Source organism: Oncorhynchus nerka, linkage group LG13 (assembly GCF_034236695.1).
Source record: "Oncorhynchus nerka isolate Pitt River linkage group LG13, Oner_Uvic_2.0, whole genome shotgun sequence".
NCBI classification, from domain to species: domain Eukaryota; kingdom Metazoa; phylum Chordata; class Actinopteri; order Salmoniformes; family Salmonidae; genus Oncorhynchus; species Oncorhynchus nerka.
Window position 1 is genome coordinate 9,306,900 of NC_088408.1, and position 23,091 is coordinate 9,329,990.

The 23,091-nt window shown below is 43.8% G+C and overlaps 2 protein-coding genes across 3 annotated transcripts in view; one reads left to right on the plus strand and one right to left on the minus strand.

Annotated features, from left to right (window-relative positions):
• The first annotated feature begins 5,455 nt into the window (after positions 1-5,455).
• On the plus strand, positions 5,456-7,570 carry LOC115119134 (glutathione-specific gamma-glutamylcyclotransferase 1-like). Its single transcript, XM_029647876.2, has 3 exons — positions 5,456-6,103; positions 6,267-6,302; positions 6,519-7,570. Exons 1-3 carry the CDS (start codon positions 5,924-5,926, stop codon positions 6,903-6,905), a joined length of 603 nt encoding a protein of 200 aa, XP_029503736.1. The 5' UTR covers positions 5,456-5,923; the 3' UTR covers positions 6,906-7,570.
• Positions 7,571-8,894: 1,324 nt separating this feature from the next.
• Positions 8,895-23,091, minus strand: part of ino80 (INO80 complex ATPase subunit) — a 99,999-nt gene continuing 85,802 nt past the window's right edge. For both annotated transcript variants that reach the window (XM_065026181.1, XM_065026182.1), the window contains exons 35-36: positions 12,192-12,407; positions 8,895-11,180 (exon numbers count right to left, since the gene is read on the minus strand). In XM_065026181.1, the coding sequence (XP_064882253.1) occupies positions 10,963-11,180; positions 12,192-12,407 (434 nt within the window). In that variant the 3' untranslated portion in view covers positions 8,895-10,962. The remainder of the gene's footprint in view (positions 11,181-12,191; positions 12,408-23,091) is intronic.

Consider the following 23,091-nt stretch of genomic DNA (forward strand, 5'->3'; position numbering starts at 1 on the left):
TCACTACTGTTGAATCAATATGTTTTGACCATGACAGTTTACCAACCAGGGTAACTCCAAGCAGTTTAATCACCTCAACTTGCTCAATTTGCACATTATTCATTACGAGATGTAGTTGAGGTTTAGGGTTTAGTGAATGATTTGTCCCAAACACAAGGGTTTAAGTTTAGGAAATATTTATGACTGACTTATTCCTTGCCATCCACTCTGAAACTAACTGCAGCTAAGTGTTGCAGTCATTTCAGTCGCTGTAGTAGCTGACGTGTATAGTGTTGAGTCGTCCGCATACATAGACAGCAAGGGGCCTAAACAGCTGCCCTGGGGAATTCCTGGGAATTCCTTATGTTTGAGAGGCTTCCATTAAACAGAACCCTCTGTGTTCTGTTAGACAAGTAACTCTTTATCCACATTATAGCAGAGGGTGTAAAGCCATAACACATATGTTTTTCCAGTAGCAGACTATGGTCGATAATGTCAAAAACTGCACTGAAGTCTAACAAGACAGCCCCCACAATAATTTTATCATCAATTTCTCTCAGTCAATCATTAGTCATTTGTGTAAGTGCTGTGCTTGTTGAGTGTCCTTCCCTATCAGCTGAAAGTCTGTTGTCAATTTGTTTACTGTGAAATAGCATTGTATCTGGTTTACTAAGGGTTGGTAATAGGCTGATTGGTCGGCTATTTGAGCCAGTAAAGGGGGCTTTACTATTCTTGGGTAGGAGAAATACTTTAGTCTCCCTCCAGGCCTGAGGGCACACGCTCTCTAGTAGGCTTAAATGGAAGATGTGGCAAATAGGAGTGGCAATGTCTTCCACTATTATCCTCAGTAATTTTCCATCCAAATTGTCAGACCCAGGTGGCTTGTCATTGTTGATAGACAGCAATCATTTTTTCACCTCTTCCACACTGACTTTACAGAATTCAAAATGACAATTATTGTCTTTCATAATTTGGTCCGATATACTTGGATGTGTAGTGTCAGCGTTTGTTGCTGGCCTGTCATCCCTAAGTTTGCTTATCTTGCCAATGAAAAAGTAATTAAAGTAGTTGGCAATGTCAGTGAGTTGAGGCCATCTGGATCCTATGCCACTTGGTGCTGTCCTACTAACCCAAGACCGTGAAGCAGCAAGGAATGTTTTGGTCAGACCAGACCCCTAAACGAGACCCCTTTTAAAAAAATACTATGGAGAAATATCATACTGTTCAGCGATGTGCATGTGAGGTAGGGTCCACCTGGATTCGTGCCCACTTTTGATCCTGTACCCCCTACATTGCTCTGCTCTGTCCCACTGACCCCTGACCTTGACCCAGGACAGATCCTAAAGGAGACAGCAATCGTAGCCTTTCCTGGTTTAGAGTGGTCAAGTGTTGCTTGACTTTGCTCTTAAAGTGGGCCAGCAGTAGGGAATGCTTTGTGTGCATACGTCAGCATTGCAGATTACAATATGTTACAAATCTCCAATGACTGATAACCATGGAAATAGGCCAACCAATGGGAATTGTTCTAACCAGGGCTTGATGAGCTCAAGGTACCTTGTGTTGCTTTGGTTAACTTTTCCAAGTCATGAGTAACAGTGTATTCTACTGACAAGAAAAACTCATTCTCTCTCTCTCTCTCTCTCTCTCTCTCTCTCTCTCTCTCTCTCTCTCTCTCTCTCTCTCTCTCTCTCTGCCAGGGGATTAAGAGGGAGACATTCACATTTACAGTGCATTCAGAAAGTATTCAGACCCCTTCCCCTTTTCCACATTTTGCTACGTTACAGCCTTATTCTAAAATGGATTAAATACATTTTTCCCCTCTTCATTCTACACACAATACCCCATAATGACACAATAAAAACAGGTTTTTAGACATTTTTGCGATTTTATATATTTTTTAAACAGAAATACTTCATTTGCATACATTTTCAGATCCTTTGCTATGAGCTCAGGTACATCCTGTTTCCATTGATCATCCTTCAGATGTTTCTTCAACTTGATTGGAGTCCACCTGTGGTAAATTCAATTGATTGGACAACATTTGGAAAGGTACACACCTGTCTATATAAGGTCCCACAGTTGACAGTCAGAGCAAAAACCAAGCCATGAGGTTGAAGGAATTGTCCGTAGAGCTCCCAAACAGGGAAGGTCCCCAAGAACACAGTGGCCTCCATCATTCCTAAATGGAAGAAGTTTGGATCCATCAAGCCTCTTCCTACTGAACAACCAGGGGAGAAGGGCCTTGGTCAGGGAGGTGACCAAGAACCCGATGGTCACGCTGACAGAGCTCTAGAGTTCCTCTCTGGACATGGGAGAACCTTCCAGAAGGACAACCATCTCTGCAGCACTCCACCAGGCCTTTATGGTAGAGTGGCCAGACAGAAGCCACTCCTCATTAAAAGGCACATGACAGCCCACTTGAAGTTTACCAAAGGGCACCTAAAGACTCTCAGAACATGAGATACAAAATCCTCTGGTCGGATGAAACCAAGATTGCAATCTTTGGCCTGAATGCCAATTGTCACGATGGTGGCAGCATCATGCTGTGGGGATGTTTTTCAGAGGCAGGGACTGGGAGACTAGTCAGGATCGAGGGAAAGATGAACGGAACAAAGTACAGAGATCCTTGATGAAAACCTGTTACAGCTGGCTGAGGAACTCAGATTGGGGGGTGAAGGTTCACCTTCCAACAGGACAACAACCCTAAGCACACAGCCAAGACAACACAGGAGTGGCTTCGAGATAAGTCTCTGAATGTCATTGAGTGGCCCAGCCAGAGCCCGGACTTTAACCTGATTGAACATCTCCTCATCCAAACTGACAGAGCTTGAGAGGATCTGCAGAGAAGAATGGGAGAAAAAAGACTCACGGCTGTATTTGCTGCCAAAGGTGCTTCAACAAAGTACTGAATAAAGGGTCCGAATAATTATGTAAAATGTGATAGTTCAGTTGTTTATTTTTCAAACATTTCTAAAAACAATTTTTTGCTTATGGGGAATTGTGTGTAGATGGATGAGGGGGAAAACTATTTAATCCATTTTAGAATAAGGCTGTAACATAACAAAATGTGGAAAAAGTCAAGGAGTCTGAATACTTTCCAAATACAGTGTATGTATCTGAAACAATAAGAAAATAATTGAATCAATAAATATTCAAGGAATATTCCTTGATTTAATATTCCTTCATTAGGTAGGCATTACTATGTGAACTTAATTGGGGGGGACAACAAATAATTGGGTGGGAACAATCTCAATTTGACATTAAAACCCAATCAAAATTGAGTAGAAATTACAATGAACCTCCATTTACAGTCTCTTTACTCTGTCCAGCATGATGACGGTCAATGAAAGCTAGACCGTCAGGCAATGGACTATTTTGTTGGCGTGAAAATATAATACATTTCAAGTGCGGACCTTTGTGAAGAGCGAATGCGGCAAACCAGCCCTGAACTAGGCTTATACAGGACATTGAGAGGAAGTGGATGGATCTGACTCAATTCCTTGAAAGGCATGACTGGTGTGATAGGAGATTTACATTGAGTGTACAAAACGAGGTGTGGAAAGCGTTCCACAGGGATGCTGGTCCATGTTGACTCCAAGGCTTCCCACAGTTGTGTCAAGTTGGCTGAATGTCCTTTGGGTGGTGAACCATTCTTGATACACACAGAAAACTATTGAGCATGAAAAACCTAGCAGTGTTGCAGTTCTTGACACAAACCGATGCGCCTGGCACCTACTACTATACCCCATTCAAAGGCACTTCAATATTTTGTCTTGCCCAGTCACCTTCTGAATGGCACACATACACAATCCATGTCTCAATGCTTTAAAATCCTTATTTAACCTGTCTCCTCCCCTTCATCTACACTGAGTGAAGTGGATTTAACAAATGACATCAATAAGGGATCATAGCTTTGACCTGGATTCTCCTGGTCAGTCTATGGCACGGAAAGAGCAGGTGTCCTTAATGATTTGTCCACTCGGTGTAAATCTCTGACACTGGTCAGAGGAATGGCTTGTACACAGTAGACTTATAATAAACAGCTTACACAGAGGTCTGAATCGTATCACACCAGCTAATGCCAAGCTATTTATATATAATCTGGTATTAAGATTCTCCTGCTTGATACAACTCATGGATCGACTATAGTAACTCACATGGCTTTTGTTTTCATTTAAGCTAGTCTTGACCTAGTCTTGAGCTAGTCCTGACCTAGTCTTGACCTAGTCTTGAGCTAGTCCTGACCTAATCTTGACCTAGTCCTGACCTAGTCTTGACCTAGTCCAGACCTAGTCTTGACCTAGTCCTGACCTAGTCTTGACCTAGTCCAGACCTAGTCTTGACCTAGTCCAGACCTAGTCCTGACCTAGTCCAGACCTAGTCCTGACCTAGTCTTGACCTAGTCCAGACCTAGTCCTGACCTAGTCTTGACCTAGTCCAGACCTAGTCCTGACCTAGTCTTGACCTAGTCCAGACCTAGTCCAGACCTAGTCTTGATCTAGTCTTGACCTAGTCCAGACATGTATTCTCATCAGTTTCATGGTGCTTGCAGCAATGAAGTACAGTACAGTGTGAAGAAAGGCACATCCTGTACATTAAAGTAGACCGATAGGCTACTTGTCTAGGCAGGTTTGAACAATGTCTAGCCCACAGCCTAGAGTGAACCATACACTTATATATTTGGAGTGCAACATGGCTTTTACACCTGGCTGAGTGAAACAGGAAAGAGGGAAGGAGGATACAAGTACGTGGTGTTGGCCTTGGTTCGTGCCATTGGATATTTGAGCTGAGTATACAGTAGGCTAGGTTACAGTACTGCCCCATGGTCCCGGTGTAAAGCAGAGGAAGCGCACTCTGATGTCACAGGCACATTAATAAGCCCCCATGTATAGGCTACCATACACACGATCCAAACAAGTCCCTCAAGAACACTCTGATTTGGCTATTTCCTTATATTCTAGAGATAGGCCTCCAATCATTCACTATTCCACTATTTGTACACTTGACTTTATTTGTATATTTTCCATGTTAAAAGATAAGATGTTCAACTCCCCCAATTTTGAGAGGCTTGGTATCTACTACGAATCTGATGCAATGTCTCGGGCTATTGACTGGACTGGCCTGAAATGCTGAAGTAAATTGCATCAGCCAGTCATGGATAATGAGATGCGTAGTTGTCTGACGTGACAGTATAAAAGTACCCAATCAGAGGCTATTCTGTTATGATTGATGCTTTTACAAGCTAATCGCTGCAAGGCATGGGCGTGTTTTAATTTTAGCCTCAACGCCAATAAAATGTTAAGCTTGGTTTGGAATTCCCTACGTATTTGGGACACGCATCTCTGATTCGCTACCACCCCATGAAGATCAGCCTCTCTGAGATATAATTGGTTAAAAACAAAGTCATAATGTCAAACCCATTTTGACTCTTGGTTATAAATATACCATGAGAAAACGCCATTTGTTATCAAGAGAACGAATACACGACTGAGCGCGAAGCTTTCTCCGAAGAAACATCAAGCTCAGCTCAACGGTTTTATAAATAATTTCTGTATTCTTCGTAAACTACTGACTTGGCTTGGATAGCTAGCCAAACGGGGGGGTTGTTTTGTTGTTGTTGCCTGATTTTATTTTGATACGAAAAGCTAGCCAAGCGGCTACTATGGATTTTTAAGTCAGTATGCGGCGAAACTAATGCATCGGCATGCATCGTGCAAAGCAAAACGGACTCCGATACTCCATCTTCACAACTGCCAAGCAGTTGGGCTCAAATTCGGTCCGCGGTATCACTGTGAGCCAACCTATACCGCTCCTCCTTGATCGAAGGAAGCTAACATTACCTAGTTAGCTAATAAATTAAATCATCAACCCAATTTTCTTATTATAGAATAGTTTTTTTTTTACCATCGCTTCATTTGAAAATCAAAACTAGTTACCGACCATTATGAAGCCTAAAGATATCATCGCCGGTAAGACTAGCCTGACTAGTCTATGGATCTTCGGATACGGATCTCTGGTGTGGAAGCCGGACTTCAAATACAAGAGTAGCCAGATCGGATACATCCACGGCTACAAGAGACGCTTCTGGCACGGAGACAACTTCCATCGTGGAAATGATGACCTAGTAAGATGAATATAAATATTTTTGCATTATTACCATAAAGTATTGTTTGTTGCATGTATAATTTGATACCACGCCCTGATGTGGCCGCTGTACAACTTGGCTACTACATAGATAACTATTCCTTTCGTCTTGTTGCTGACCTATTTTTCTTTCCTCTACGTAGCCCGGAAGAGTGGTGACGCTGATTGAGGATGATGACGTAAGTGGGACTTCTTCCTAAATTATGGCTTTTTTGGGGGTTTAGTTATGTACTTTCCACACAACAGAACTCAAACCTTATCACTCATTTCCATATTTATTAATGCCACATCCACTTTTCGTCTTTTAACGACCTGTCTAACAGACATCTCTAACTGTTCCTCTTGACAAAATGTCAGCTTGAATGAAGTGTCTAATGTCATCTTGCTTCCAATAGGCAACTACCTGGGGCGTGGCCTTCGAGGTGACCGGTTCCCAAGTCGAGGAGTCCCTTAAGTATTTGAATGTGCGCGAGGCTGTGTGCGGCGGTTACATCACCAAGCTCGTAGACTTCATCCCCGAGGATGACCAATCCAACCAGACCCAACAGGCTCTCCTCTACATTGCTACCCCAGACAACCCACTCTTCCTGGGGCCCGCCAGCCCTGAGGTGATAGGGCACCAGATCGCCACCAGGCAGGGCAAGACGGGTCACAACCTGGAGTACCTTCTCCGCCTGGCTGAGTTCATGAGGAGGAGCTGCCCTCACGTGGACGACCCACACCTGTTCTCCATCGAGGCTGCTGCTCTGGCCCTAGTGCCATACCTGCTAGGGGCCCAGTAGCCCATACATACCCTTCCATCTATACTACGATTAGGGGCTCTCCTATTGGTACCCTAGTACATATGAAGTAGTGTGTGATGTAGGGAACAGGGTGCCATTTGAGATACAAGCCTTAGTGTAAACGTGTTATCTGTAACAGAGGCCCAGTCGGTCTCTAAATTCATTAAAGCAGATGTGTTCCAGTCCTTTGTGTATTTGTAAAACCTGTAATGGTGTAGCTTGTCTTATCCCATCCACTGTTAACCTGATGCCATAAGAGGTATAAAAGGAAGCATGTACTTTTGAGTTGAGGAGTGCCTGCCTTATTATTATTTTTTACCCAAGCATGAATATTTAGTTGGTGTGAAGTTACTTTGTCAAGCCAGACAGGGGACTCTATACTAGATGTCACTGTTGAACAAATGATTATCTATTCAGTTCTGTTTTAGGCACTACTGTGTTTCAGGTTTAAATGGGGCACTGCTTTAACGGTTCAGTGTCATGTCCATGAATGAAATAGTGATGTAGCTACTACCTGGTGTCTATTTCAATTTCAACTATTGTCACTCATTTACCAACTAAACTGGCTGATGTTACATACACCTTTGTTGTAAAAGGTTGGGTTTTATAGCAAAGTTAAATCCAGTTGGCTTAGCAGATCCCACCAATTAAATGGTCCAAACATCCTTTGTGTTGCCGTTTTCATTCCTAATCGTGGTCCCTAGCTGTGAGTAGGCAGTGTTCCGATCTCCCACCATCCATATTGTAGCGTCAACGTTGTATACCAGCACTCCTATACAAACACGGCAGTAGACTGTAAAATAGGACAAGTTCAGGTGAGGAACCCATTGGGGCCCATGTTTGGATAAACAAACTCCCCCTCTGCTGCTGAGGGAACATACAAGGTGTCGACCAAATGCATATTTACACACAGCACTCCCAAACATCTCACCAGAACACACAAAGGTATCAACCAAATACACCTCAGAGTACACCACACAGTGCTCTCTAACATTGGCTGGCACTCAAATCAGACTATCTAGGTCCAGTCTTGGGTAACCTGTTTAACTGGGGGTGACAGTGGATCCCTGGAAGTCCTGTGGTTAGAATCTGCAGCTCTCTGATAGGTTAAAGCATCAGGAAGGAAATGGAGATGCATCAACAGCACCTGAGGCCAATACTCTAGTAGAACAGAGAGAACCTCATACTGGTTCTAGAACACTTTAGATGGGAATTTCTCTCTTCAGAAGAATTGCCATTTTGAGTTCCAACGGAAGGAGGCAGGAACTGTCTTAGGGTAACAGGTACACGTGTAAACATTGAGGAAATCCCATAGCTTACAAAGGATTTTGGAATTGACCAATCTTGGGGGGTTTCATAACATTCCAGTTTAGATAACTGGTATCCTCGAGATCAAAAATTGCAATCATGCTTGAATATGACACAGTGGACAAACCCTTCCACTCCACTGAAAGGATGGAGTTCAATACCAAGAGAAAAGCTACTGTACTTTGTCTCTCACCCTGGACATTAACACCCAAAAGGTCAGACGACTGCATTACATAATATGTCCAGTACAATCTGCTCTGGCTTCACATCCGACCAGGGCTTTTAGGGATCTGGTTTGAAGTAGTGCACTATATTCAAAATATTGTGTCATTTTGGACTCTCAGCTTGGCTAGACCACAGTGCTGCACTAGCTGACTTTACAAAAACCTGCTACCAAGATGACAGCCAACACTCCCACGGGAACAGACTGTACGACTAAAAACAAAACCTCTGCAGGGCTATATGAGACACATAGCAGTAGATGGGTTGTGTAATAAGTGAAAGTCAAGAGCAGCTGAAAGAGCACGGTGATCGGAGGTACTCATTTAAACTCTCCTTGGTTGAAGTGCGTCTAAGCTTGCATCTGTAGTAAACTGTTTCTGACCTAAGAAATGTTTTACAGTAGGCCTACTGTACATGTCCAGTGCATCTATGCCGCTAAACGCATCATCACAACACAAGTTGATTAATCAATCTTTTATTTTGAATTAGCTTCTCCGGTTAGTAAAATGACAGCTTTGTATTCATATTTACACATGACCTATAAAAATAGACAGTCAAACTGGGGGAAGAACCGACCAGGGGTCAACACATGTCGCCCTCTTTATTTACATGTTATAGGAGAAGAGATTTCATCATCACACTATAGTATCCAACACAGAACAAACGTTCAAAACTAGACATAGTGCTTGGTTCCACATAGGGTTGCACAATTACGCTAACTTTCCCAAACTTTCCCCGGTTTTCTAGAAATCCTTACGAGGGAATGACAAAGCAGAAATTCAGAGAACCCTCCAACCGGTACTTCTGGGGAAAAAAAATAAATAAAAAAATAAAAATCGGGGAAATGTGGAAAAGTTACCAGGATTTGGCAACCCTAGTTCAACAACTTTTAATTAACATGAGTCAACATACCCCAAAACATCACTGAATGACATCACAAAGACAAAATACTCTGATCAGAAGTATAACTTTTTTTTTTTCTCTTTCTGTTTTTAAAAATAAAAATGGCATTAATACATTTTTTTTTTTTTTTACAATGTTGACATGAATTCTGATAAATTATGACCAACTTTTAAATTAACTTCAGTTCTATGGTACATATTACAATCCATGTTCAGTTTTAAAGGACGCCCATATTAGGTTGCAACTGAAATGGCATCCTATTCCTGAAATAGTGTACTACTTTTGGCCAGAGTTGAATCAAAAAGTAGGGCACGGTACAGTGAACAGGGTGTCATTTCAGAAGCACACGAGAGTTGTACACAAACAGATCAGCAACAGATCTTTATTAAGCAGTGATCACCACTTTGGAATTCAAAATACCCCTTCAATCAGTTCTCATCAGAAAAAATATATTATAATTCCTTCATTTCTCATTGTGATGGGATAAACTCTATGGAGAAAGGAGAGAGAGAGGTTTTTTTTTCAAAACGGTATTCAAATTTGCCATTTTGATATGGGTCGCTATGACAACATCGGTTGGTCTATAAATATAAAAATAAGAGCTATAATTAAAAAAGCAGTCCGTTTTTAGTTGTTTGGTAAGAATTTACATTCTGTTGTTGAAATGCAGAGTAGAGTAGTTCCAGCATTACTACGTGTTTTACACATATGACCTAACGTTTGACGCAAGCATTCCCGACCTGACGCTAAACACGTGTTTTATCTAACGGATGAGATGGCTCAGTGGAGAGAGCAGTCTGTGTCAGAAACCCTTAAATGCGTGGATGCATTGTTGCTGTAAGGTGTTGCCTTAAAGCCCGAGCGCCCGTCTGTCTGCTGGCGTTTTATTGCAAACCCACTGAGTGTCATAGGAGCTCTCAATACACCACTGACAGGCTGCTGGAGACAGAGCTCTCAATACACCACTGACAGGTCGCTGCTCAGGCTAGTCGCTTCTCCGTATTTAGACAGAAAACCAAGTCTATTTTCGTCACAGAGAAACCACTTTGAAATACTCTAATACTCTTGGTCACAACACACACACACACACTGGAGGCTGTCCACTGAGGAGGGTACTAATGGAAGGAAGAGGTGATTGTTGGAAGGGAAGGAAGAGGTGATTGTTGGAAGGGAAGGACGAGGTGATTGTTGGAAGGGAAGGACGAGGTGATTGGTGGAAGGGAAGGACGAGGTGATTGGTGGAAGCGATGAGGGTGTCTTTTGGACCGTGCGATGATGGTTTGTGTGTGTGTGTGTACACAGAATAGTTTAGTGTCCATCATGCCCGACAGTGCTCATTTTTTTCCGTCGCTACGCCTTCCCGGGATAGCATGGTCCTCCAGGCAGTGAGGTATGTGATTGGTTAAGGAACATCTCACCTCTGGGTTGATTGGTTGTGGAGCAGGTCACATGGGCTCACAGTTGAAGCTGGTCAGTGCAGCAGATGTGTTTGTTTAAAACACAGAAGACTCCCCACAATAGCAGAAGGGCTGGACCATCCTGGTCTCTATCAGATCCTTAGGACTGTGTGTGTGTGTGTGTGTGTGTGTGTGTATACTGTGTTGATGTCCATCATCTCTACATGCTATCGAGCGCCAGGTGCGCCAGGTCCCTTGCCCTTCCTTCCTGTCACATGACTGTGGTGGTGGCTATGTCCTGGTTGTTTCTGCTGGGGGTTACTCTGGCTGGGGGCCACAGTGCCACCTTTCCCCTTGGGAGAGGAACTTCTGCTGGGGGAGAAGGCTGGGGCCGTCCCTGACCGACCCAGAGACGGCTGTAGGGGGGAGGCTGCAGGGAGACCCGCTAGAGAGGGGGAACGGTCAGGGGAGAGGGAAGAGGAGGGAGAGGGTCGGGAAGGGGGCGAGGGAGGAGATAGGAGGAGAAGGTAAATACAGATGATAAATCACAAGAGTGATACAATTTTTTTTTTTTTTTAATCTTAGTTGACCTGGTCTGATAAAATAAATAAATACATTAACCTCCAACTGTGGCACTAGAGACAAAACAATGAAAACAGGGTCAAAGTAGGTTTGCTGCTTGCATGCCAGACCTTACATTAAAACTGTAAATGTGTGTTTTGCCATGTCATAGAAAACCTGAGCTTTATCAGCTTTCCTGCTAATATTTCAACGACACAAGCAACTACACACCTTGAATGTAACCTTCAACTCATCAACATAACACCTTGAATGTAACCTTCAACTCATTAACATAACAGCACCTTTAATGAAACCTTCAACTCATTAATATAACACCTTTAATGTAACCTTCAACGCATTAACATAACACCTTTAATGTAACCTTCAACGCATTAATATAACACCTTTAATGTAACCTTCAACGCATTAATATAACACCTTTAATGTAACCTTCAACTCATTAATATAACACCTTTAATGTAACCTTCAACTCATTAACATAACACCTTTAATGAAACCTTCAACTCATTAACATAATATCTTGAATGAAACCAGCTCATTAACATAACATCACCTTTAATGAAACCTTCATCTCATTAATTAACATAACACCGTGAATAAAACCTTCAACTCATTAATATAACACCTTTAATGTAACCTTCATCTCATTAACACAACACCTTTAATGAAACCTTCATCTCATTAATTAACATAACACCGTGAATAAAACCTTCAACTCATTAATATAACACCTTTAATGTAACCTTCATCTCATTAACACAACACCTTTAATGAAACCTTCATCTCATTAATTAACATAACACCGTGAATAAAACCTTCAACTCATTAATATAACACCTTTAATGTAACATTCATCTCATTAACATAACAGCACCTTTAGTCACACTGTATCCGTAGGCTGCTGATGCTGCTGCAGCTCCGGCCATCGCTCCTGCCATGGCGGCTGCGCTGCCCGCTGTCGACTTCCTGACACGCCCCTTCCCTGCAGACTTGGCTCCGCCTCCAGAACTGGACCCAGAGCCTTTGGGTCGTCCCCGGCTCCTACCAGACCTTCCCCGCCCCGGACTGGACGTGTCCTGATTAGACACACCTGGAAAGGAGAGGCAATTGAGCTATCACTATCTACTGGTTTAATGTCTTGGTTTTGCTCGACTCCTCGAGTCCTCTCCTCCGTCCTCACCTCCTTTTGAAAAAAAATCTAATGTAATCGATGAGAAGCGGCAAAGAGAGGGAACGTGGAAACAAATGCGCTAGTATGAAATAATTTACCTCCTCTAGCACGTCAGACAGATGCCCTAGTATATAATAATTTACCTCCTCTAGCACGTCAGACAGATGCCCTAGTATATAATAATTTACCTCCTCTAGCACGTCAGACAGATGCCCTAGTATATAATAATTTACCTCCTCTAGCACGTCAGACAGATGCCCTAGTATATAATAATTTACCTCCTCTAGCATGTCAGACAGATGCCCTAGTATATAATAATTTACCTCCTCTAGCATGGCAGACAGATGCCCTAGTATATAATAATTTACCTCCTCTAGCATGTCAGACAGATGCCCTAGTATATAATAATTTACCTCCTCTAGCACGTCAGACAGATGCCCTAGTATATAATAATTTACCTCCTCTAGCACGTCAGACAGATGCCCTAGTATATAATAATTTACCTCCTCTAGCATGTCAGACAGATGCCCTAGTATATAATAATTTACCTCCTCTAGCATGGCAGACAGATGCCCTAGTATATAATAATTTACCTCCTCTAGCATGTCAGACAGATGCCCTAGTATATACTAGGGCATCTGTCTGACATGAGGAGGTAAATTATTATATACTAGGAGCATCTGTATATGTAATTTACTAGAGGAGGTAAATTATTATATAATAATTTACCTCCTCTAGCATGGCAGACAGATGCCCTAGTATATAATAATTTACCTCCTCTAGCATGGCAGACAGATGCCCTAGTATATAATAATTTACCTCCTCTAGCACATCAGATGCCCTAGATGCCCTAGTATGCCCTATATATAATAATTTACCTCCTCTAGCACGTCAGACAGATGCCCTAGTATATAATAATTTACCTCCTCTAGCACGTCAGACAGATGCCCTAGTATATAATAATTTACCTCCTCTAGCACGTCAGACAGATGCCCTAGTATATAATAATTTACCTCCTCTAGCACGTCAGACAGATGCCCTAGTATATAATAATTTACCTCCTCTAGCACGTCAGACAGATGCCCTAGTATATAATAATTTACCTCCTCTAGCACGTCAGACAGATGCCCTAGTATATAATAATTTACCTCCTCTAGCATGTCAGACAGATGCCCTAGTATATAATAATTTACCTCCTCTAGCATGTCAGACAGATGCCCTAGTATATAATAATTTACCTCCTCTAGCACGTCAGACAGATGCCCTAGTATATAATAATTTACCTCCTCTAGCATGGCAGACAGATGCCCTAGTATATAATAATTTACCTCCTCTAGCATGTCAGACAGATGCCCTAGTATATAATAATTTACCTCCTCTAGCACGTCAGACAGATGCCCTAGTATATAATAATTTACCTCCTCTAGCACGTCAGACAGATGCCCTAGTATATAATAATTTACCTCCTCTAGCATGTCAGACAGATGCCCTAGTATATAATAATTTACCTCCTCTAGCATGGCAGACAGATGCCCTAGTATATAATAATTTACCTCCTCTAGCATGTCAGACAGATGCCCTAGTATATACTAGGGCATCTGTCTGACATGCTAGAGGAGGTAAATTATTATATACTAGGGCATCTGTCTGACATGCTAGAGGAGGTAAATTATTATATAATAATTTACCTCCTCTAGCATGGCAGACAGATGCCCTAGTATATAATAATTTACCTCCTCTAGCATGTCAGACAGATGCCCTAGTATATAATAATTTACCTCCTCTAGCATGTCAGACAGATGCCCTAGTATATAATAATTTACCTCCTCTAGCATGGCAGACAGATGCCCTAGTATATAATAATTTACCTCCTCTAGCATGTCAGACAGATGCCCTAGTATATAATAATTTACCTCCTCTAGCACGTCAGACAGATGCCCTAGTATATAATAATTTACCTCCTCTAGCATGGCAGACAGATGCCCTAGTATATAATAATTTACCTCCTCTAGCATGTCAGACAGATGCCCTAGTATATATAAAAAGACAAGTAGCGTATCGTTTGAAATGTGTGGTTTTCTCTTCGGAGAAAACAACTGATTCAAAGGGACAGTCACATTCTACACGCCTCCGTTCGCCTGTTAACACTCCTACATATGGCGGCCACTTTTCGGTTTCCGGGTCACGGAGAGGAGAGTTGAGGAAAGGAATTTCCCAGGGAGAGAGAGCGAGAGAGAGAGAACGGTTTAAAATCTGCCACTAGCAGTGTAGTCAGCTCAGCTATCCCCATTGAGACCGTGTCTGTGCCTCGACCTAGGTTTGGCAAAACTAAACATGGCGGTGTTCGCCTTAGCGATCTCACTAGGATAAAGACCTCCTCCATTCCTTCCATTATTGAAAGAGATCGTGATACCTCACATCTCAAAATAGGGCTACTTAATGTTAGATCCCTCAATTCAAAGGCAATTATAGTCAATGAACTAATCACTGATCACTGATCATAATCTTGATGTGATTGTCCTGACTGAAACATGGCTTTAAGCCTGATGAATTTACTGTGTTAAATGAAGCCTCACCTCCTGGTTACACTAGTGACCATATCCCCTGTGCATCCCGCAAAGGCGGAGGTGTTGCTAACATTTACGATAGCAAATTTCAATTTATAAAAATCACTTTTTATAGCTACTGTTTACAGACCTCCTGGGCCATATACAGCGTTTCTCACTGAGTTCCCTGAATTCCTATCGGACCTTGTAGTCATAGCAGATAATATTCTAATCTTTGGTGACTAATATTCACATGGAAAAGTCCACAGACCCACTCCAAAAGGCTTTCGGAGCCATCATCGACTCAGTGGGTTTTGTCCAACATGTCTCTGGACCTACTCACTGCCACAGTCATACTCTGGACCTAGTTTTGTCCCATGGAAGAAATGTTGTGGATCTTAATGTTTTTCCTCATAATCCTGGACTATCGGACCACCATTTTATTATGTTTGAAATTGCAACAAATAATCTGCTCAGACCCCAACTAAGGATCATTCAAAATCTGTGCTATAAATTCTCAGACAACCCAAAGATTCCTAGATGCCATTCCAGACTCCCTCTGCCTACCCAAGGACATCAGAGTACAAAAATCAGTTAACCACCTAACTGTGGAACAAAACGTAACCTTAGATGCAGTCGCACCCCTAAAAACATTTCTCATAAGAAACTAGCTCCCTGGTATACAGAAAATACCGGAGCTCTGAAGCAAGCTTCCAGAAAATTGGAACGGAAATGGCGCCACACCCAAACTGGAAGTCTTCCTACTAGCTTGGAAAGACAGTACCGTGCAGTATCGAAGAGCCCTCACTGCTGCTCCACCATCCTATCCATCATATTTACAACTTAATTGAGGAGAATAAGAACAATCCAACATTTATTTCTGATATTGTTGCAAAGCTAACTAAAAAGCAGCATTCCCCAAGAGAGGATGGCTTTCACTTCAGCAGTAATAAATTCATGAACTCCTTTGATGAAAAGATCATGATCATTAGAAAGCAAATTACAGACTCCTCTTTAAATCTGCATATTCCCCCAAAGCTCAGTTGTCCTGAGTCAGCACAACTCTGCCAGGACCTAGGATCAAGGGAGACATTCAAGTTTTTTAATACCATATCTCTTGACACATTGATGAAAATAATCATGGCCTCTAAACCTTCAAGCTGCATACTGGACCCATTTCCAACTAAACTACTGAAAGAGCTGCTTCCTGTGCTTGGCCCTCCTATGTTGAACGTAATAAGTGGCTCTCTATCCACCGGATGTGTACCAAACTCACTAAAAGTGGCAGTAATAAAGCCTCTCTTGAAAAAGCCAAACGTTGACCCAGAAACCCTTAAATGCGTGAAAGAAAATATAAAAAATGATCAGCCTATATCGAATCTTCCATTCCTCTCAAAATACTTTGAAAAAGATGTTGCGCAGCTACTCACTGCCTTCCTGAAGACAAACAATGTATACGAAATGCTTCAGTCTGGTTTTAGACCCCATCATAGCACTGAGACTGCACTTGGGAAGGTGGTAAATTACCTTTAATTGGCGTCAGACCAAGGCTCTACATCTGTCCTCGTGCTCCTAGACATTAGTGCTGCTTTTGATACCATCGATCGCCACATTCTTTTGGAGAGATAGGAAACACAAATTGGCCCAAACCCAAATAAACCAGGCCATGTTCTGGCCTGGTTTAGATCTTATCTGTCAGAAAGATATCAGTTTGTCCCTGTGGATGGTTTGTCTTCTGACATTTCTGTGTTCCTCAAGGTTCCGTTTTAGGACCACTTTTGTTTTCACTGTATATTTTAACTCTTGGTGATGTCATTCGGAAACAAATGTTAACTTTCACTGCTATGCGGATGACACACAGCTGTACATTTCAATGAAACATGGTGAAGCCCCAAAATAGCCCTCCGTGGAAGCCTGTGTTTCAGACGTAAGGAAGTGGATGGCGGCAAATATTCTACTTTTAAACTCGGACATAACAGAGATGCTTGTTCTCGGTCCAAAGAAAGAGATCTTCTGTTGGATCTGACAATTAATCTTGATGGTTGTTACAGTCAACTCAAATAAAATTGTGATGGACCTCTGTGTTACTCTGGACCCTGATCTCTCTTTTGACGAACATCTTCGTAACATTGCAAAAATCAGAAACTTTCTGTCCAAAGATTATGCTGAAAAATTCATCCATGCTTCTGTTACTTCTTGATTAGACTACTGCAATGCTCTACTTTCCGGCTACCCGGATAAAGCACTAGAATCTTGACTAGAACCCAAAAAATGTGATCACATTACTCCAGTGCTAGCCTCTCTACACTTGCTTCCTGTTAAGGCTAGGGCTAATTTCAAGGTTTTACTGCTAACCTACAAAGCATTACATGGGCTTGCTCCTACCTATCTCTCCGATTTGGTCCTGCCGTACATACCTGCCTCCTTACTGTCCCTAGAATTTCTAAGCAAACAGCTGGAGGCAGGGCTTTCTCCTATAGAGCTCAATTTCTATGGAATGGTCTGCCTACCCAACGCCTCCTGTCTCAGCCTCCAGTATTTATGCTGCTCTCTCTGAGTACCTGAGCACTAGGACCATGCCTCAGGACTACCTGGCCTGATGACTCCTTGCTGTCCCCAGTCCACCTGGCCGTGCTGCTGCTCCAGCAGTTTCAACTGTTCTGCCTGCGGCTATGGAACCCTGACCTGTTCACTGGACGTTGCTACCTTGTCCTGGACCTGTTGTTTTGGACCCTCTCTCTACCACACCTGCTGTCTCTAACTCTGAATGATGAGCTATGAAAAGCCAACTGACATTTACTCCTGAGGTGCTGACCTGTTTCACCCTCTACAACCACTGGGTGGTTATTATTATCTGATCATGCTGGTCATCTATGAACATTTGAACATCTTGGCCATGTTCTGTTATAATCTCCACCCGGCACAACCAGAAGAGGACTAGCCACCCATCAGAGCCTGGTTCCTCTCTAGGGAGTTTTTCCTAGCCACGGTGCTTCTAAAATCTGCATTGCTTGCTGTTTGGGGTTTTATCCTGGGTTTCTGTACAGCACTTTGAGACATTGGCTGATGTAAAAAGGGTTTTATAAATACATTTCATTGATTGACTAACGCTTCACATCTACGATAATATACAGTCAACCCTGTTACATCATCTTTCTAAGACTTTAACAAGTACTCCATACAACCGTGGCAGACGATCTCCTTTTCCACTGTGTTCCAGTGTGTCTGATGATTGGCCCAATTCTCTCCTCTCCTCATTTTCTCTGAGGTTGCAGCCCAAATAATTTCTTAATCTCTGGGTTCTGATCCAGACGCTGTGGCTCAGACATCACCCTCCTCCTCTCCCTCTTTCCCCATGACAGACTGTAATATACCACAACTTCTCCACTCAGAGTATGCATTCCTCCCTTACTCCATCTCATCTCCCTCCAATCATCTCAACTCTCCAGTCGACTAAACTACATCCCTCATCTAGTCCCTAACCTCAACCCTCCAACCCTCCAGCCCAGTCGACTAAACTACATCCCTCATCTAGTCCCTAACCTCAACCCTCCAACCCCAGCCCAGTCGACTAAACTACAGCCCTCATCTAGTCCCTAACCTCAACCCTCCAGCCCAGTCGACTAAACTACAGCCCTCATCTAGTCCCTAACCTCAACCCTCCAGCCCAGTCGACTACACTACAGCCCTCATCTAGTCCCTAACCTCAACCCTCCAGCCCAGCCCACTACACCTCAACCCTACAGCCCAGTCGACTAAACTACATCCCTCATCTAGTCCCTAACCTCAACCCTCCAACCCAGTCGACTACACTACAGCCCTCATCTAGTCCCTAACCTCAATACTCCAGCCCTGTCGACTAAACTACATCCCTCATCTAGTCCCTAACCTCAACCCTCCAGCCCAGTCGACTAAACTACAGCCCTCATCTAGTCCCTAACCTCAACCCTCCAGCCCAGTCGACTACACTACAGCCCTCATCTAGTCCCTAACCTCAACCCTCCAGCCCAGTCGACTAAACTACAGCCCTCATCTAGTCCCTAACCTCAACCCTCCAGCCCAGTCGACTACACTACATCCCTCATCTAGTCCCTAACAACCCTCCAGCCCAGTCGACTAAACTACAGCCCTCATCTAGTCCCTAACCCCAACCCTCCAGCCCAGTCGACTACACTACAGCCCTCTAGTCCCTAATCATTTACCCTCCAACACAGTCGACTACACTACAGCCCTCATCTAGTCCCTAACCTCAACCCTCCAACCCAGTCGACTACACTACAGCCCTCTAGTCCCTAACCTCAACCCTCCAGCCCAGTCGACTAAACTACAGCCCTCATCTAGTCCCTAACCTCAACCCTCCAGCCCAGCCCACTACACTACAGCCCTCATCTAGTCCCTAACCTCAACCCTCCAGCCCAGCCCACTAAACTACATCCCTCATCTAGTCCCTAACCTCAACCCTCCAACCCCAGCCCACTACACTACAGCCCTCATCTAGTCCCTAACCTCAACCCTCCAACCCCAGCCCACTACACTACAGCCCTCATCTAGTCCCTAACCTCAACCCTCCAACCCAGTCGACTACACTACAGCCCTCATCTAGTCCCTAACCTCAACCCTCCAACCCCCAGCCCAGTCGACTACACTACGGCCCTCATCTAGTCCCTAACCTCAACCCTCCAGCCCAGTCGACTAAACTACAGCCCTCATCTAGTCCCTAACCTCAACCCTCCAGCCCAGTCGACTACACTACATCCCTCATCTAGTCCCTAACCAACAACCCTCCAACCCAGTCGACTAAACTACAGCCCTCATCTAGTCCCTAACCACAACCCTCCAGCCCAGTCGACTACACTACATCCCTCTTCTCATTAGCACAGAGTCATCACTCATTCTATTGGCACAAACAAATCATCATGACAACTCCAACAACTTTATTTTCTAGAATGTGTTATTCTGGGAATGGTTCTGATTGTACAGTTTCCCAAAAGGACGATTGGATTTCGCTAGATTCTCCTGGGCCAGAACTAAAGCAGCTAAATCATTCATGCTAGTTTGAAATATTGTTCATTTGATCACTTTGAAAGTACGTCAGAGGGGTCAGATTTTAAATTGACCTAATTCTTCCAAGAAACCATTGGACAGAAAACACAAGCTAAGAGGAACATAGACCTAGGGCCATAATGTACCTAACAGCAAACACAAGAGGAACATAGACCTAGGGCCATAATGTACCTAACAGCAAACACAAGCTAAGAGGAAAACAGACCTAGGGCCATAATGTACCTAACAGCAAACACAAGAGGAACATAGACCTAGGGCCATAATGTACCTAACAGCAAACACAAGAGGAACATAGACCTAGGGCCATAATGTACCTAACAGCAAACACAAGCTAAGAGGAACACAGACCTAGGGCCATAATGTACCTAACAGCAAACACAAGCTAAGAGGAACACAGACCTAGGGCCATAATGTACCTAACAGCAAACACAAGAGGAACATAGACCTAGGGCGATAATGTACCTAACAGCAAACACAAGAGGCACATAGACCTAGGGCCATAATGTACCTAACAGCAAACACAAGCTAAGAGGAACACATACCTAGGGCCATAATGTACCTAACAGCAAACACAAGCTAAGAGGAACACATACCTAGGGCCATAATGTACCTAACAGCAAACACAAGAGGAACATAGACCTAGGGCCATAATGTACCTAACAGCAAACACAAGCTAAGAGGAACACAGACCTAGGGCCATAATGTACCTAACAGCAAACACAAGAGGAACATAGACCTAGGGCCATAATGTACCTAACAGCAAACACAAGAGGAACATAGACCTAGGGCCATAATGTACCTAACAGCAAACACAAGCTAAGAGGAACACAGACCTAGGGCCATAATGTACCTAACAGAAAACACAAGAGGAACATAGACCTAGGGCCATAATGTACCTAACAGCAAACACAAGCTAAGAGGAACACATACCTAGGGCCATAATGTACCTAACAGCAAACACAAGAGGAACATAGACCTAGGGCCATAATGTACCTAACAGCAAACACAAGAGGCACATAGACCTAGGGCCATAATGTACCTAACAGCAAACACAAGAGGAACATAGACCTAGGGCCATAATGTACCTAACAGCAAACACAAGCTAAGAGGAACATAGACCTAGGGCCATAATGTACCTAACAGCAAACACAAGAGGAACATAGACCTAGGGCCATAATGTACCTAACAGCAAACACAAGCTAAGAGGAACACAGACCTAGGGCCATAATGTACCTAACAGCAAACACAAGAGGAACATAGACCTAGGGCCATAATGTACCTAACAGCAAACACAAGAGGAACATAGACCTAGGGCCATAATGTACCTAACAGCAAACACAAGCTAAGAGGAACATAGACCTAGGGCCATAATGTACCTAACAGCAAACACAAGCTAAGAGGAACATAGACCTAGGGCCATAATGTACCTAACAGCAAACACAAGAGGAACATAGACCTAGGGCCATAATGTACCTAACAGCAAACACAAGCTAAGAGGAACATAGACCTAGGGCCATAATGTACCTAACAGCAAACACAAGAGGAACATAGACCTAGGGCCATAATGTACCTAACAGCAAACACAAGCTAAGAGGAACACAGACCTAGGGCCATAATGTACCTAACAGCAAACACAAGAGGAACATAGACCTAGGGCCATAATGTACCTAACAGCAAACACAAGAGGAACATAGACCTAGGGCCATAATGTACCTAACAGCAAACACAAGCTAAGAGGAACATAGACCTAGGGCCATAATGTACCTAACAGCAAACTGTGAGCACCGTAAATCACATTTCTGAGTTATTATTGATAGCGTTCAGCAAATTCAAAATGGCACAGGCTCAAATAATCAGGTATTGCATACATATAGGGAAACAGACTCACTCAGAGATAATACTACTGTGATCTAAATAAAGAGGAGATCATCACCTTCAGCTAGCCAGTCACACTGATTAGGGCCTACCTCTCCCGACTGACCTCGTCACCACTATGTCGTGTCGTTGACCTCGTCACCACTATGTCGTGTCGTTGACCTCGTCACCACTATGTCGTGCCGTTGGCCTCGTCACCACTATGTCGTGCCGTTGGCCTCGTCACCACTATGTCGTGCCGTTGGCCTCGTCACCACTATGTCGTGCCGTTGGCCTCGTCACCACTATGTCGTGCCGTTGACCTCGTCAACACTATGTCGTGCCGTTGGCCTCGTCACCACTATGTCGTGCCGTTGACCTCGTCACCACTATGTCGTGCCGTTGACCTCGTCACCACTATGTCGTGCCGTTGACCTCGTCACCACTATGTCGTGCCGTTGGCCTCGTCACCACTATGTCGTGCCGTTGGCCTCGTCACCACTATGTCGTGCCGTTGGCCTCGTCACCACTATGTCGTGCCGTTGACCTCGTCACCACTATGTCGTGCCGTTGACCTCGTCACCACTATGTCGTGCCGTTGGCCTCGTCAACACTATGTCGTGCCGTTGGCCTCGTCACCACTATGTCGTGCCGTTGGCCTCGTCAACACTATGTCGTGCCGTTGGCCTCGTCACCACTATGTCGTGCCGTTGGCCTCGTCACCACTATGACGTGCCGTTGACCTCGTCACCACTATGTCGTGCCGTTGACCTCGTCACCACTATGTCGTGCCGTTGACCTCGTCAACACTATGTCGTGCCGTTGGCCTCGTCAACACTATGTCGTGCCGTTGGCCTCGTCACCACTATGTCGTGCCGTTGGCCTCGTCACCACTATGACGTGCCGTTGACCTCGTCACCACTATGTCGTGCCGTTGACCTCGTCACCACTATGTCGTGCCGTTGACCTCGTCACCACTATGTCGTGCCGTTGACCTCGTCACCACTATGTCGTGCCGTTGACCTCGTCACCACTATGTCGTGTCGTGTGACCTCGTCACCACTATGTCGTGTCGTGTGACCTCGTCACCACTATGTCGTGTGACCTCAACGGTGTGTCAAACCTGTCCGAGATTTTGA